The 14,497-nt window shown below is 38.4% G+C and overlaps 1 protein-coding gene across 1 annotated transcript; it reads left to right on the top strand.

Moving 5' to 3' along the window:
- On the top strand, window positions 4,910–6,127 carry LOC107620694. Its single transcript, XM_016322823.1, has 2 exons — window positions 4,910–5,185; window positions 5,408–6,127. The coding sequence occupies exons 1-2, from the start codon at window positions 4,910–4,912 to the stop codon at window positions 6,125–6,127; spliced, it is 996 nt and encodes a 331-aa protein (XP_016178309.1).

Here is a 14,497-nt window from a genome sequence, read left to right on the forward strand (position 1 = left end):
AAGAAACAGGACTCATTTTCATTGCTCTGGCCCAATGGCCTGGCGTGTTTGCCAATAACGCCAGCCTTGGTGCACGTTGGCAACGTGCAAGGCATTTTCCTGGGAGTGGGACATGGTGCTTGGGCGTTGTTGCCCAAGTTGTTGCCAAACACTTGCTTGTTCTTCACTTTTTATGCTTGATTTTGCCTAAACTTTGAGCTTTAATCCTTTGCTTTAAGATAAACTATTATATATCATTGGAAAGCTCTTGATGTGTACTTTCCAATGCAACTGGAATCACCTCATTTGGACCTTTCTAGCTCAAGTTATGCTCCATTGAAGAGGGTAAGGTCAGGCTGCCTTAGTTGGGCATTTTTGCCAAACACGCCACCAATAACGCCCTCAACAACTCTTCTAGCCCAAATTTCTTGGCCTGGCATTGTTGATGGAGTTGCCAAGGAACACGCCAGGCCATTTTAGCCTTGGCCATTTTAGCCTTGAATTTCAACCTCATTTCCTTGTTTTTGGGGCCTAAAGATGACTCTGATTCGAGCTTCCATTTCATGCTTCACTATGGACTATTATATATCGTTGGAAAGCTTTGAATGTCAGCTTTCCAATGCAATTGGAAGCACTCAAGTTGGATCTCTGTAACTCAAGTTATTCATCCTAGAAGGAGGTGATGTTAGGCTGTCTTGGTTGGAGTTGTTGTTGAAGTTATTGTCAAACACGCCCATGACAACGCCCAATCCTCCCCTGGCCCAAGTTCTTAGCCTTGGCATTGTTGCTGGCATTGTTGATGAACATGCTACTTTAACTCCAAGGCAACAACACCTTCGAGCTCTTCTTGGCTCAATTTCTTGGCCTTGCATTGCCAAGGAACACGCACATTCAACTTCATGTTGGCAACGTCCAAGGTCATTTTCCATAGCCACCTTGTAGGGACCAGCATTGTTGCTGGCGTTGTTGATGAACACGCCAGTTCATTCCTCACTGGGCACGCTCTCGAGCCTTCTCTAAGGGTGCTTGAAGTGGCCAGCGTTGTTGCTGGCGTTGCCAAGAAACACGCCCTCTCCAACGTGCTAGTGAGCTCTTCTAGCCAAAATTCTATGTTATGGGCGTTGTTATGGGCGTTGCTAGGGAACACGCCAGTTCATTCCCTGCCTGGCAACGCCCTCGATCCTCACTTGGTGGCTCTGTTTCAAGCTTCCTTCCTTGCTCTGTTTCAAGCTTCTTTCCTTGCTCTGTTTCAAGCTTCTTTCTTCATCATCTAACATAAACCAAACAATCTTCCTCAAAGTTTTGCCATCTTATGCAATGAATTTCAAGATCATCACTCAAATCAACTTGTTTATAAACTTCTTAATTCATTTGCATGAAGTATGCCAAATTTCACCTAGTTCTTGGTTTATGAATGCATGTAGAGAAAACTCACAAAATTGCTTGTTTATTCTAGTAATAATAAATGAAATTAAGCTAAAACCAACTTAACTAACTAGTTAAAATAGCAAATATGTGAATGCATCATGCATGCATCGCTGAGCAAATCTTCAAGTCACGCGCACGCGTCAGGTGTCTGTACACATCGCTCCTCGCTGGTCATCTCTTTTAATTCTTATGCTACAGAAACTCCATCAAATCTAGCCGAATGCTACCTAAAATAAACAGAATTGCACAAGATTCAAAGTAGCAACCATAGTGGCTAAAAGATAATTAGTTCTTGATTAAACTCAACAAATTAAATGTAAATTCACTAGGAAAAGATATGAAAGATTCTCATGCATCAAGATACTAAAAAAATCAAAAGTTGCTGTAGTTAATAAATACAGAGACTCAAAGAAGCAAAACTTTACCAAGAATATAAACTCAAGACTCTAACCAATAACACAAATTAAGCAAAGAAAATAAGGATATTTTTTAAAAGCTTTTTGAAATTTTTGAAAAATAGAGAAGAAGAAAATAAAAATAAGAGACTCAACAAGAACACAAGACTCAAACAAAGAACAAAGATTAAACAAAGAAAATAAAAAATATTTTTGAAAAATGTTTTTAATTTTTCGAAAATTTTGAAGAAGAAAACAAAAATTAAAAGACTCAATTAGGAATGATAAAGAAAAGAAAATAAAATAATTTTACCTGATCTAGGGAGCAAGATAATCCTTCAGTTTGTCCAAACTCAACAATCCTCGCAACGGCGCCAAAAACATGGTGCGTACGATCCCCACACCTTAGTACTGCTGTACCAGCAAGTGCACTGGGTTGTCCAAGTAATACCTGAGCGAGTCAGGGTCGATCCTACGAGGATTGTGGTTTGAAGCAATCTATAGTTATCCTGCAGGTCTTAGTCTAGCAGATCAAAAAGAGTTGTTGATTGTGAAAGGAATACCAAATTGTAATAAAGTTAAAGAATTGAGTTGAAAGGGATAAAACCAATTGGATTAAATCAGTGAGAGGAATAGAGTTAAGGATTGCAGTTGTTTTGCTTTTCTGAATTAACTCTTGTACTACTGTCTTCTCTACTTGTGAATGATCTTCTTCTATGGCAGGTTATATGTGATCAACGCCATGGGCTGTGGTCATTGATCTCCTCTGCTACAGATTGAACGCCATTGGCCGTGGTCATCCAATCTAACGAAGGGTGAAGCACTTAGTAGTCTATTCTCTTGGCGATCCTACTCAAAACGTCACAGACAAGGTCGAATCTTCTGGATCAGAGGATGGTGCTTCTTAGGATTCTCGCCTATACCACGGAGGCCTTAATCTCCCCGGAAATCGGCTGAACTGGTATCTCGAGAAGTCCTCAACGAAGTTGTGGATTAACCGTCTGAGAGATGTATAAACATAGCTGTTGGCTCGTGCTTTCCAGTCACGTATTCACACAAACCCAAGTAGACGTGGGTGTTTGTCAGGCACATTTGTCTTAATGTGATGAACAGAGCTAATTTTTCAGATCATCCTATTCACCACGATGAAGATCGGATATACATCTTAGAGACATATCAAAAACGGATCAGAGAAGAAATAGTAATACTTTTATTAATTCATAGGACTCAGCAGGGTTCCTCCCCTCAACCTAGGAGGTTTAGAAACTCATATTGAGGTAAAATACGATGATAAACGTGTATGATGGTAAAAGTGAAGTAAAAGTCTCCAAATAACATGAATAAAATCCCTTAAATACTAAACAATGACTAGTAAGGGTAAAACAGTCTTTTTGGTGCTAAAATCTACTTCTGGGGCCCACTTGGTGAGTGTTTGGGCTGAGCTTTGATGATATCCATGTGCTATGAGGTCTCTAGGGCATGGAACGCCGGCAGGGAGGTCCTCTCTGGGCGTTTGGATGCCAGAATGAGAGCAGGGAGCTGGCGTTGGACGCCAGTTTTGGGCCTTCTAGTCCGAAACAAAATATGGACTATTATACATTGCCGGAAATCTCTAGAAGTCAGATTTCCATAGCTATTGAGAACGCTCCATTTGGACTTCTGTAGCTCCAGAAAATCTCTTCCGAGTGCAAAGAGGTCAGATCTGGACAGCATCTGCAGTGCTTTCTCTGTCTCTGAATCAGACTTTTGCTCAGTTCCTCAAATTTAGCCAAAAAATACCTGAAATGGTACAAAACACACAAACTCAAAGTGGAATCCAAAAAATGTGAATTTAACACTAAAACCTATAAAAACTTAATAAAAACTAAATAAAATACGCTAAAAACTATATGAAAACTATGCCAAAAAGCGTATAAAATATCCGCTCATCAATATGTTTAAATTGCTTGCTTGTGCTCTGGTTGGAATGCCTATGTGAATTTAATATGTTTAATTATTATACATGCTATCAGCATTACATGTATTCTAATTGTATATGTCATTGTCTGCTTGCTTGTCTATGCGGTTCCACTGGAGTTGGAGATTTTGGAGGAAAGTAGATAATGGAGGGTTAGGTTAAAGTTTTAGTTAAGTTTAGGAATCCTTAGAAAACCACCCTTGTTTATGGTTTCTGTTTTAAGTTCTTAAGTTTTATAATCTTAGTATCGGAGTTCTAGGATTACCTCTGGCATTCCCAAGATCTTATATCTTATGTATGTGGCACCATTACCATGCTCAGAACCCCCAGTTCTCAGTCCATACGGATATTTGTATTTTCAGATGCAGGTCGTGAGGCACCTCACTAGGCGTCTGGAGTCTCCACAGGGAAGTGGATCTTTTGCGACATTATGTTTTGTACTGTTTATATATGTCCATATGTATAGAACTCTCCTATAGACTTGTTTTACTTTTGTACCTCATAGAGGTTTATGGAGAACTAAGGTTTCTGTTGTGTATTTTAGGCTGTAGATCTTTATATGTATGTATGTAACTATTCTCTGGCCAGCCTTAGCTTCCTAGGCTAAGTTTAGAGATTGAATATTTGCCTCCTTGACTCTCTACTCTTCTTGTATATTTATGTACCTAAGCTTTCTTCGTATGCAAGTAAACATTGTTCATGAGCATTGCGCTTTGAATTTTGTGAGTTTGCTTTACCTATCCTTCAAGGCTCCTTGTGTATTACATTCTTTCAATTATAAATAATTGAAAGAATGTAAATAATTGAAAGAATGTAATACACAAGGAGCCTTGAAGGATAGGTAAAGCAAACTCGCAAAATTCAAAGGTCGAAATACCACACCACCTCTGTTTTACGACTTAAGCGTAAAGCTCTGTATGGTAGGGTGTTACATTATGGTATCGGAGTAGTTCGCTCCTGTGGAGCCTGAGGGCGGGCTGACTATGCTTCTGTGCATACTCTGTATATGTGTCTATGTGCTATTAGGATATCTAACTGATATATATCGCATAAACATTCATGAGCATGCATTTGGGACTTTGAAGCACTAGACTTATGATATTGAGACTGATTACATTGATATCGGTTGTTTGGTGTGTATAGGAACCAGATGGCGCCTCGTGGATGCGGTTGTGGTCAAGGAAGAGGTCAAACTAGTAATGAGGAACCCAAGACAAATAGGAATAACCCGGTTAACTTCATGGCTGCTTTGGAGAATATGGTTGCTGCGATGCAGGCCACTGTAGAAGCACTTGGGCGACAGGTGAACAATGGTAATGGCGTAAATGGAAATCAAGGCCCAATGTCACTGGCAACCTTTTTGAAGGTCAATCCATCGATATTCAGAGGGACTACTAATCCGACTGAAGTCGATAACTGGTTTCAGGCGATGGAGGGAGCATTACAAGCATAATTGGTGCCTAAAGATCAATGCGTTGAATTCGCAACTTATCAGCTTATGGGGGAAGCACTGCATTGGTGGTAGGCAATACAATGCCTTCTGCAGCAGGGCGATAATCCTATACCTTGGGATGCCTTTCAGGCTGAATTCTACAACAAATACTTTCCAAATTCAGTCTGAACGGCTAAGAAACTTGAATTACTGTAGCTGAAGCGAGGTGCAATGTCAGTGGCTGAGTATACGAACAAATTTAAGGAATTGTGCCAGTTCTCTCGAATCTGTCAGAGCGCTCCAAAAGACTTCGAGGAACAGAAATGTATCAAATATGAAGGAGGACTACAAAGCAACATTCTGAGCACTGTAAGTCTTATGGAAATAAGAACTTTCTCTGAGTTAGTGAACAAAAGTAGGGTGGCTGAGGATTATGCGAGGAAGGCTATGCTAGAGAAAGGAGATCACAGGGGATCCTTCCAGAGAAACCAAGGCAGGAACTTTGCACCTAGGGGCCGAAACTTTAAGTGTGGAGGCTTTGTTCCACTACAGAATCAAGGACAGAACAACTTCAAAGGACCAAATAACACTGGTAACCAAGGGAGAAGGTTCGGAAAGCAACAACAAAATGAGCTAAGTTGTCAAAGGTACGGGAAATATTATCTTGGAGTCCTATGTAGAGTAGGATCACGAGTGTGTTACTTTTGTGGACGACCCGGGCACCTAGTCAGGAATTGTCTAGAAAAGAAGAAGTATGAGGCTGGTAGGATACAGCAACCAGAGAAAGTGTTCCCTACTTCTGCAGCAAGTGCCGAGGGATCTGAGACCTTGATTAGACATAATAGTGAAGTAGCTAGTAACGTTTTAAATGATTTATTTGATTTTGGAGCGACACATTCATTCATAGCATTTGAAAAGGTTACTGAATTGGAATGAAGATTGTGGTCTTGGTGATAAATCTTAATTTTGTGGTTATCTTGTGTTAGATTAAGGGGATTTTATCAACTTATCTCACATTTATTCATTGAAATAGCATGGTTTTGTGAATTTCTCCTAATTTATGCTTTAAAGTAAAAACATGCTTTTTAGGCCCAAGAATTGATAAATTTAATTCACTTTAATTCCATTTGATGCCTTGATATATGTGTTAAGTGATTTTAGGATTAGAAGGCAAAGATTGGGTTGAAGGAATGAAGAAAAAGCATGCAAAAATGGAGAATTCATGAAGAAATGAGGATTTGCTGAATTAAAGGCCACGCGCATGCATCATGTACGCGTACGCGTGAGAAGGAGATTCGCCAGTGACGTGCACGCATCACCCACCGATGCACGAAAATCTGTATTGCTACAAATTTTCTTCGGCAAGTATACCAAATGTCGTCAAGTAAAAACTCATAGTAGAGTGAGGTCGAATCCCACAGGGATTGATTTGTTGAGCAACTTTAATTAGAGGAGTGTTCTAGTTGAACTGAGCAGATTTGAAATGGGATTTGCAGAAATTAAAATGGAAGGAAATGTAAATTGCAAGAAATGTAAATGATTGAAGGAAAAAGAGCTGAATGTAAATTGCAGAAAGTAATTGTACGAAATTAAACTTGCACAAATTTAAATGGGAGTGGGTTGAATAGCATAAATGTAAATAGTAGAATGTAAAGAATGGGAAGATCAGAAATGGGAGGTTCATTGGGCTTAGGAGATATTGTATTCTCCGAATCAAGTTCATTCTCATCTCTTCCTCAATCCATGCAACTCATTGATCTCTTGGCAATCTTAGGTGATTGAATCCCACTTCCTTGGCAATTCAATCTCTCAAAGCTTGAACAATTGCCCAATTCCTTGATCTAATTGCTCATGGGAAGAGATGAAGTACGATCACTGATTATACCATATATTTTTCCAAATCAAAGTATTGGTAGGATTATATGTCACTATATCCATCCAACCCCCAATCCGGTCCAATATGAGAAAGCATTTCTAGCCTGATTTCCTCATTCCACTTCCAAGGTTCAGAAAAAATCCATGTATGAGCAACTTCTCTTCCAAGATAGTTATCCAATTGGTTGAAGATCAAAAGCTTTCAAGTAAATCAAAGAGAAAGGAAAGAAGAAGAAGAATGAAAACTATGATTGATCCATTGAATTACAATAGAGCTCCCTAACCCAATGAAAAAGGGGTTTAGTTGTTCATAGCTCAATTTCAACAGAAAAGGAAAAAGAAAAGAAAGTACATCTACTAAAAGAAAAGTACAAAGAAAATGTATTCAGGGTTACCCAATTAGGATCCCCTACTTCCTAGCCTTCTTTCTAACTTAAACTCTATGCTATTTATACACTTTCTTCATTCAGTCTTCAAGTCTTTGGATGTGGGCTTTGGCCTCTTTGAAGCAATTTAAAGTGGCTCTTAGTGACGTTGAGGAGGGACATTGGCAAACTAACGTTCATGCTTGCATGGGTGCCCAATTATAATGGAGCTGGTATCAACGTTGGTGATCAACGTTTATAGGAAAACGTTGAGTCAAACGGTACCTTGAAAAAGGATTGAGCGTTGCCACTAACATTTGACTCAACGTTGGTGCACCAACGTTCGTTCATCCACGCGTGCGCGTCGCCCATGCGTACGCGTCAAAACAGCATTTGTCGCGTGTGTGCGTCGCTCAAGGGTTTGCGAGACTGCCTAAAATTCGCTTTCACGTGTACGCGTCGTTGCAAATTTTCCAACTCCAGATTTGAAATTCTTATCGCAGGCGTTGGGGTTAACGTTGGTTCACCAACGTTTCCTCCAACGTTGCACCCTTGTGCGTACGCACATTGCCTTGTGCGTGCGCACACTTACAATTTTTCTTCTTGTGCATATGCAAACAACGTTGTGCCTACGCACACAAGGCAACTCTTCCAGCTCCAACTTTTGATACTTATCGAGGACGTTGGGGGTAACATTGGTTCACCAACGTTCCTCCAACGTTGGCACCATATTTTCAGAATGTTGCTAGCAACGTTCGTGAGCCAACTTTGGCCACCAACGTTGCATTTTAGCCCTTTGGAACGTTGCCTAGCAACGTTGGTGAGCCAACTTTGGCCACCAACGTTGCATAGTCCTCTACCCTCAACATTTAGGGCAACGTTGGTGTGCCAACTTTGGCCACCAACGTTGCTTCCTTCTTCTCTTCCTTGCTCTTCCTTTGCTTCTTTCCACCTATCATCAACCAAACAAATGCATCAAAGTCTTGCTATAATCACAAAGTTTCTGCATCATTCATATTATCAAGTAAATCTTGCATAAATCTCATGAAAATACGCATAATTAACCATGTTTGATTTAATAAAGAGATGCATGAAATTCTCATCCAAATACTTACTTATTTCTCAAGAAAGTGTATGAAACCTAATGAAAACAAATGAAAAAGGCTTGTGATGAGCGGATAATTTATACGCTTTTTGGCATTATTTTTACATAGTTTTCAGTATGATTTAGTTAGTTTTTAGTATATTTTTATTAGTTTTTAATTAAAAATCACATTTCTGGACTTTACTATGAGATTGTGTATTTTTCTATGATTTCATATACTTGCTGGCTGAAATTGAGGGACCTGAGCAAAAATCAGATTCAGAGGTTGAAGAGGACTGCAGATGCTGTTGGATTCTGACCTCCCTACACTCAGAGTGGATTTTCTGGAGCTACAGAACTCCAAATGGTGTGCTTCTGATTGCGTTGGAAAGTAGACATTCAGGGTTTTCCAGCAATATATAATAGTCTATACTTTGCCCAAGTTTAGATGACGCAAACTGGCGTTGAACGTCAATTCCATGTTGCAGTCTGGCGTTCAGCGCCAGAAACAAGTTGCAAAGTGGAGTTCAACGCCAGAAACACGTTACAAACTGGCGTTCAACTCCAAGAATGACCTCTCCACGTGTAAACTTCAAGTTCAGCCCAAGCACACACCAAGTGGGCCCCGGAAGTGGATTTCTGAATCATTTACTCATTTCTGTAAACCCTAGTAACTAGTTTAGTATAAATAAGACTTTATGCTATCTTTGTAAGGGATCTTTGATTAGTTTTATGCTATCTTAGACTTTCATGGGGACTGGCCATTCGGCCATGCCTGGACCATTATCACTTACGTATTTTCAAACGGTAGAGTTTCTACACTCCATAGATTAAGGTGTGGAGCTCTGCTGTTCCTCATGAATTAATACAAAGTACTACTGTTTTTCTATTCAATTCAACTTATTCCGCTTCTAAGATATTCATTCGCACTTCAACATGAATGTGATGAACGTGACACTCATCATCATTCCCTATGAACGTGTGCCTGACAACCACTTTCGTTCTACCTTTGATTGAATGAGTATCTCTTGGATTTCTTAATCAGAATCTTCGTGGTATCGGGAAGGGATAGCTGTGACGAGCTTCAAACTCGCGAGTGCTGGGCGTAGTGACAGACGCAAAAGGATGGTGAATCCTATTCCAGTATGATCGAGAACCTCCAGATGATTAGCCATGCAGTGACAGCGCATCAGACCATTTTCATAGAGTGGATGGGATATAGCCACTGACAACGGTGATGCCCAATATACAGCTTTCCATGGAAAGGAGTAGGATTGATTGGATGAAGACAGCAGGAAAGCAGAGGTTCAGAGGAACGAAAGCATCTCTATACGCTTATCTAAAATTCTCACCAATGAATTACATAAGTACCACTATCCTATTTTATATTTTATTTATCTTTTACTTATCAATTCATAAAATCAGTTGAATCCGCCTGACTGAGATTTACAAGGTGACCATAGCTTGCTTCATACCGACAATCTCCGTGGGATCGACCCTTACTCACGTAAGGTTTATTACTTGGACGACCCAATGCACTTGCTAGTTAGTTGTATCAAGTTGTGAAACAAAATTAAGAATATGAACGTGCGTATGAAGTTTTTAGCACCGTTACCAAGGAAGTAAAGATCACGATTTCGCACACCAAGTTTTTGGCGCCGTTGCCGGGGATTGTTCGAGTTTGGACAACTGAGGATTCATCTTATTGCTCAGATTAGGTAGTTTTATTTTAATTTTAAGCTTTTTATTTCTTATTTTCGAAAAATACAAAAAATTTTTCTTCTTTTTCATTTTCCCAAATAAATTTTTGAAAAAAAATACCAAAAAAATTTAATAAAATCATAAAATCAAAAATAATTTTATGTCTTTCTTGTTTGAGTCTTGTATCAATTTTTAAGTTTGGTGTCAATTGCATTTTTTCTAAAAATTTATGCATTTTTCGAAAATTCATGCATTCATAGTGTTCTTCATGATCTTCAAGTTGTTCTTGGCCAGTCTTCTTGTTTGATCTTCATATTTTCTTGTTTTGTGTCTTTCCTTATTTATCATATGCATTCTTGAATTATTAATGTCTAAAGAATACAAAATTTTAAGTTTGGTGTCTTGCATGTTTTTCTTTTCTTAAAAATTTTCAAAAATAAGTCTTGATGTTCATCTTGATCTTCAAAGTGTTCTTGGTGTTCATCTTGACATTCAAAGTGTTCTTGCATGCATTAGTTGTTTTGATTCATAATTTCTATGTTTTGTGTCAATTTTGTGTTTTTTTCTTTCATCATAAAAAATTCAAAAATAAAAAAAAAATATCTTTCCCTTTTTCACCCATAATTTTTCGAAAATTTGAGTTGACTTTTTCAAAACTTTTTAAAATTTAGTTGTTTCTTATGAGTCAAATCAAATTTTCAATTTGAAAATCCTATCTTTTTCAAAATCTTTTTCAAAAATCAAATCTTTTTCATTTTTTTCTTATTTATTTTCAAAAATTATAAAAATATTTTTCAAAAATCTTTTTCTTAATTCTATCTCATAATTTTCGAAAATATTACTAACAATTAATGTGATTAATTCAAAAATATAAAGTTTGTTACTTGCCTAATAAGAAAGGTTCAATCTTTAAATTTTAAAATCAAATATTTTTGTTTCTTGTTAGTCAAGTAATCAACTTTAATTTTCAAACCTTTTTCAAAATAAATTTCAATCATATCTTTTTCGAAATCAAATTTAAAATCTTTTCTAACTTCCTATCTTTTCAAAATTTGACTTTCAAATCTTTTTCAATCAATCTTATCTTTTTGTTTCAATCACATCTTTTTCAAATTTCAATCTTATCTTTCCAAAATTTGATTTTCAAAATCTCTTAACCACTTAACTTTTTGTTTGATTCTTATCTTTTTCAAAACTGCCCAACTAACTTTCTACCTTTAATTTTTGAAAATCCATCCCTCTTTTTTTCAAAATTCCTTTTTAATTAACTAATTGATTTAAATTTTAATTTTTAATTTAATTTGAAACTTTAATTTTCGAAATTTAACTTTAAATTTAATTTTTATTTTAATTAATTTTTGAAATTCTCTCACCTCTCATCTCCTTCTATTTATTTATTCATCTACTAACACTTCTTTTCATCTCATATCTCTGCTCCTATCCTCACCCTTGTGTTTGGATTATCCATTCTTCTTCACTCTTATTCCCTTTCTTCTTCTACTAACAATAAGGAACCTCTTTACTGTAACATAGAGGATTCCTCTTCTTTTCTTGTTCTCTTCTCTTTCATATGAGCAGGGACAAGGAAAAGGGCATTCTTGTTGAAGTTGATCCAGAACCTGAAAGGACTCTGAAGAGAAAACTAAGAGAAGCTAAATTACAACAATCCAGAGATAACCTTACTGAAATTTTCGAACAAGAAGAGGAGATGGCAGCCGAAAATAATAATAATGCAAGGAGGATGCGTAGTGATTATACTACACCTACTTCCAAGTTTGATGGAAGAAGCATCTCAATCCCCACCATTGGAGCAAACAATTTTGAGCTGAAACCTCAATTAGTTGCTCTAATGCAACAGAACTGCAAATTCCATTGACTTCCATCAGAAGATCCCTACCAGTTTTTAACTGAGTTCCTGTAGATCTGTGAGACAGTTAAGAGTAATGGAGTAGATCCTGAAGTCTACAGGCTCATGCTTTTCCCTTTTGCTGTAAGAGACAGAGCTATAACATGGTTGGACTCACAACCTAAAGATAGCCTGAACTCTTGGGATAAGCTGGTCACAGCCTTCTTGGCTAAGTTCTTTCCCCCTCAAAAGCTGAGCAAGCTTAGAGTGGATGTTCAGACCTTCAAGCAAAAAGATGGTGAATCTCTCTATGAAGCTTGGGAAAGATACAAGCAGATGACCAAAAGGTGTCTTCCTGACATGCTTTCAGAATGGACCATTCTGGATATATTCTATTATGGTCTGTCTGAGTTCTCCAAGATGTCACTGGACCATTCTGCAGGTGGATCCATTTACCTAAAGAAAACGCCTGCAGAAGCTCAAGAACTCATTGACATGGTTGCTAATAACCAGTTCATGTACACTTCTGAGAGGAATCCTGTAAGTAATGGGATGCCTCAGAAGAAGGAAGTTCTTGAAATTGATGCTCTGAATGCCATATTGGCTCAGAACAAAGTGTTGACTCAGCAAGTCAACATGATTTCCCAAAGTCTGAATGGATGGCAAAATGCATCCAACAGTACTAAAGAGGCATCTTCTGAAGAAGAAGCTTATGATCCTGAAAACCCTACAATAGTAGAGGTAAATTACATGGGTGAACCTTATGGAAACACCTATAATTCATCATGGAGAAATCATCCAAATTTCTCATGAAAGGATCAACAAAAGCCTCAACAAGGCTTTAATAATGGTGGAAGAAACAGACTCAGCAATAGCAAGCCTTTTCCATCATCTTCTCAGCAACAGACAGAGAATTCTGAATAAAATACCTATAATTTAGCAAACTTAGTCTCTGATCTGTCCAAGGCCACTCTAAGTTTCATGAGTGAAACAAGGTCCTCCATAAGAAATTTGGAGGCACAAATGGGCCAGCTGAGTAAGAAAATCACTGAAACACCTCCTAGTACTCTCCCAAGCAATACAGAAGAGAATCCAAAGAGAGAGTGCAAGGCCATTGATATAACCAATATGGCCGAACCTACAAGGGAGGAAGAGGACGTGAATCCCAGTAAGGAAGACCTCCTGGGACGTCCAGTGATCAACAAGGAGTTTCCCTTTGAGAAACCAAAAGACTCTGAGGCTCATCTAGAGACCATAGAGATTCTATTGAACCTCCTTATGCCCTTCATGAGCTCTGATGAGTATTCTTCTTCTGAAGAGAATGAGGATGTTACTGAAGAGTAAGTTGCGAAGTACCTTGGTGCAATCATGAGGCTGAATGCCAAATTATTTGGTAATGAGACTTGGGAAGATAAACCTCCCTTGCTCATCAATGAACTGAGTGATCTGGATCAACTGACATTGCCTCAGAAGAAACAGGATCCTGGAAAGTTCTTAATACCTTGTACCAAAGGCACCATGACCTTTGAGAAAGCTTTGTGTGACCTTGGGTCAGGGATAAACCTCATGCCACTCTTTGTAATGGAGAAACTGAGAATCTTTGAGGTGCAAGCTGCCAGAATCTCATTAGAGATGGCAGACAACTCAATAAAACAAGCTTATGGACAAGTAGAGGACGTGCTAGTAAAGGTTGCAGGCCTTTACATCCCTGCTGATTTCATAATCCTAGACACTAGGAAGGATAAGGATGAATCCATCATCCTTGGAAGACCCTTCCTAGCCACAGCAAGAGCTGTGATTGATGTAGACAGAGGAGAATTGATCCTTCAACTGAATGAGGACAACCTTGTGTTTAAAACTCAAGAATCTCCTTCTATAACAATGGAGAGGAAGCATAGAAAGCTTCTCTCAGTACAGAGTCAACTAAAACCCCCACAGTCAAACTCTAAGTTTGGTGTTGGGAGGCCTCAGCCAAACTCTAAGTTTGGTGTTGAACTCCCATATCCAAACTCTAAGTTTGGTGTTGGGAGTCTATAAAATTGACCTGATCACCTGTGTGGCTCCATGAGAGCCCACTGTCAAGCTATTGACATTAAAGAAGCGCTTGTTGGGAGGCAACCCAATTTTTATTTATCTAATTTTATCTTTATTTTTATTGTTCTTTCATGTTTTATTAGGTTCTTTCATGTTTCATGATCATGTGGAGTCACAAAATAAATACAAAAATTAAAAACAGAATCAAAAATAGCAGAAGAAAAATCACACCCTGGACACCCTGGAGACTGGCGTTTAAACGCCAGTAAGGAGCATCTGGCTGGCGTTCAACGCCAGAAAGAGCATGGAGCTGGCGCTGAACGCCAGAAACAAGCATAGAACTGGCGTTCAAAGCCTGAAACATGCTGCATCTGGGCGTTGAATGCCCAGAACAAGCATCA

This window comes from Arachis ipaensis, chromosome B10, assembly GCF_000816755.2.
Source record: "Arachis ipaensis cultivar K30076 chromosome B10, Araip1.1, whole genome shotgun sequence".
Taxonomy (NCBI): Eukaryota; Viridiplantae; Streptophyta; class Magnoliopsida; order Fabales; family Fabaceae; genus Arachis; species Arachis ipaensis.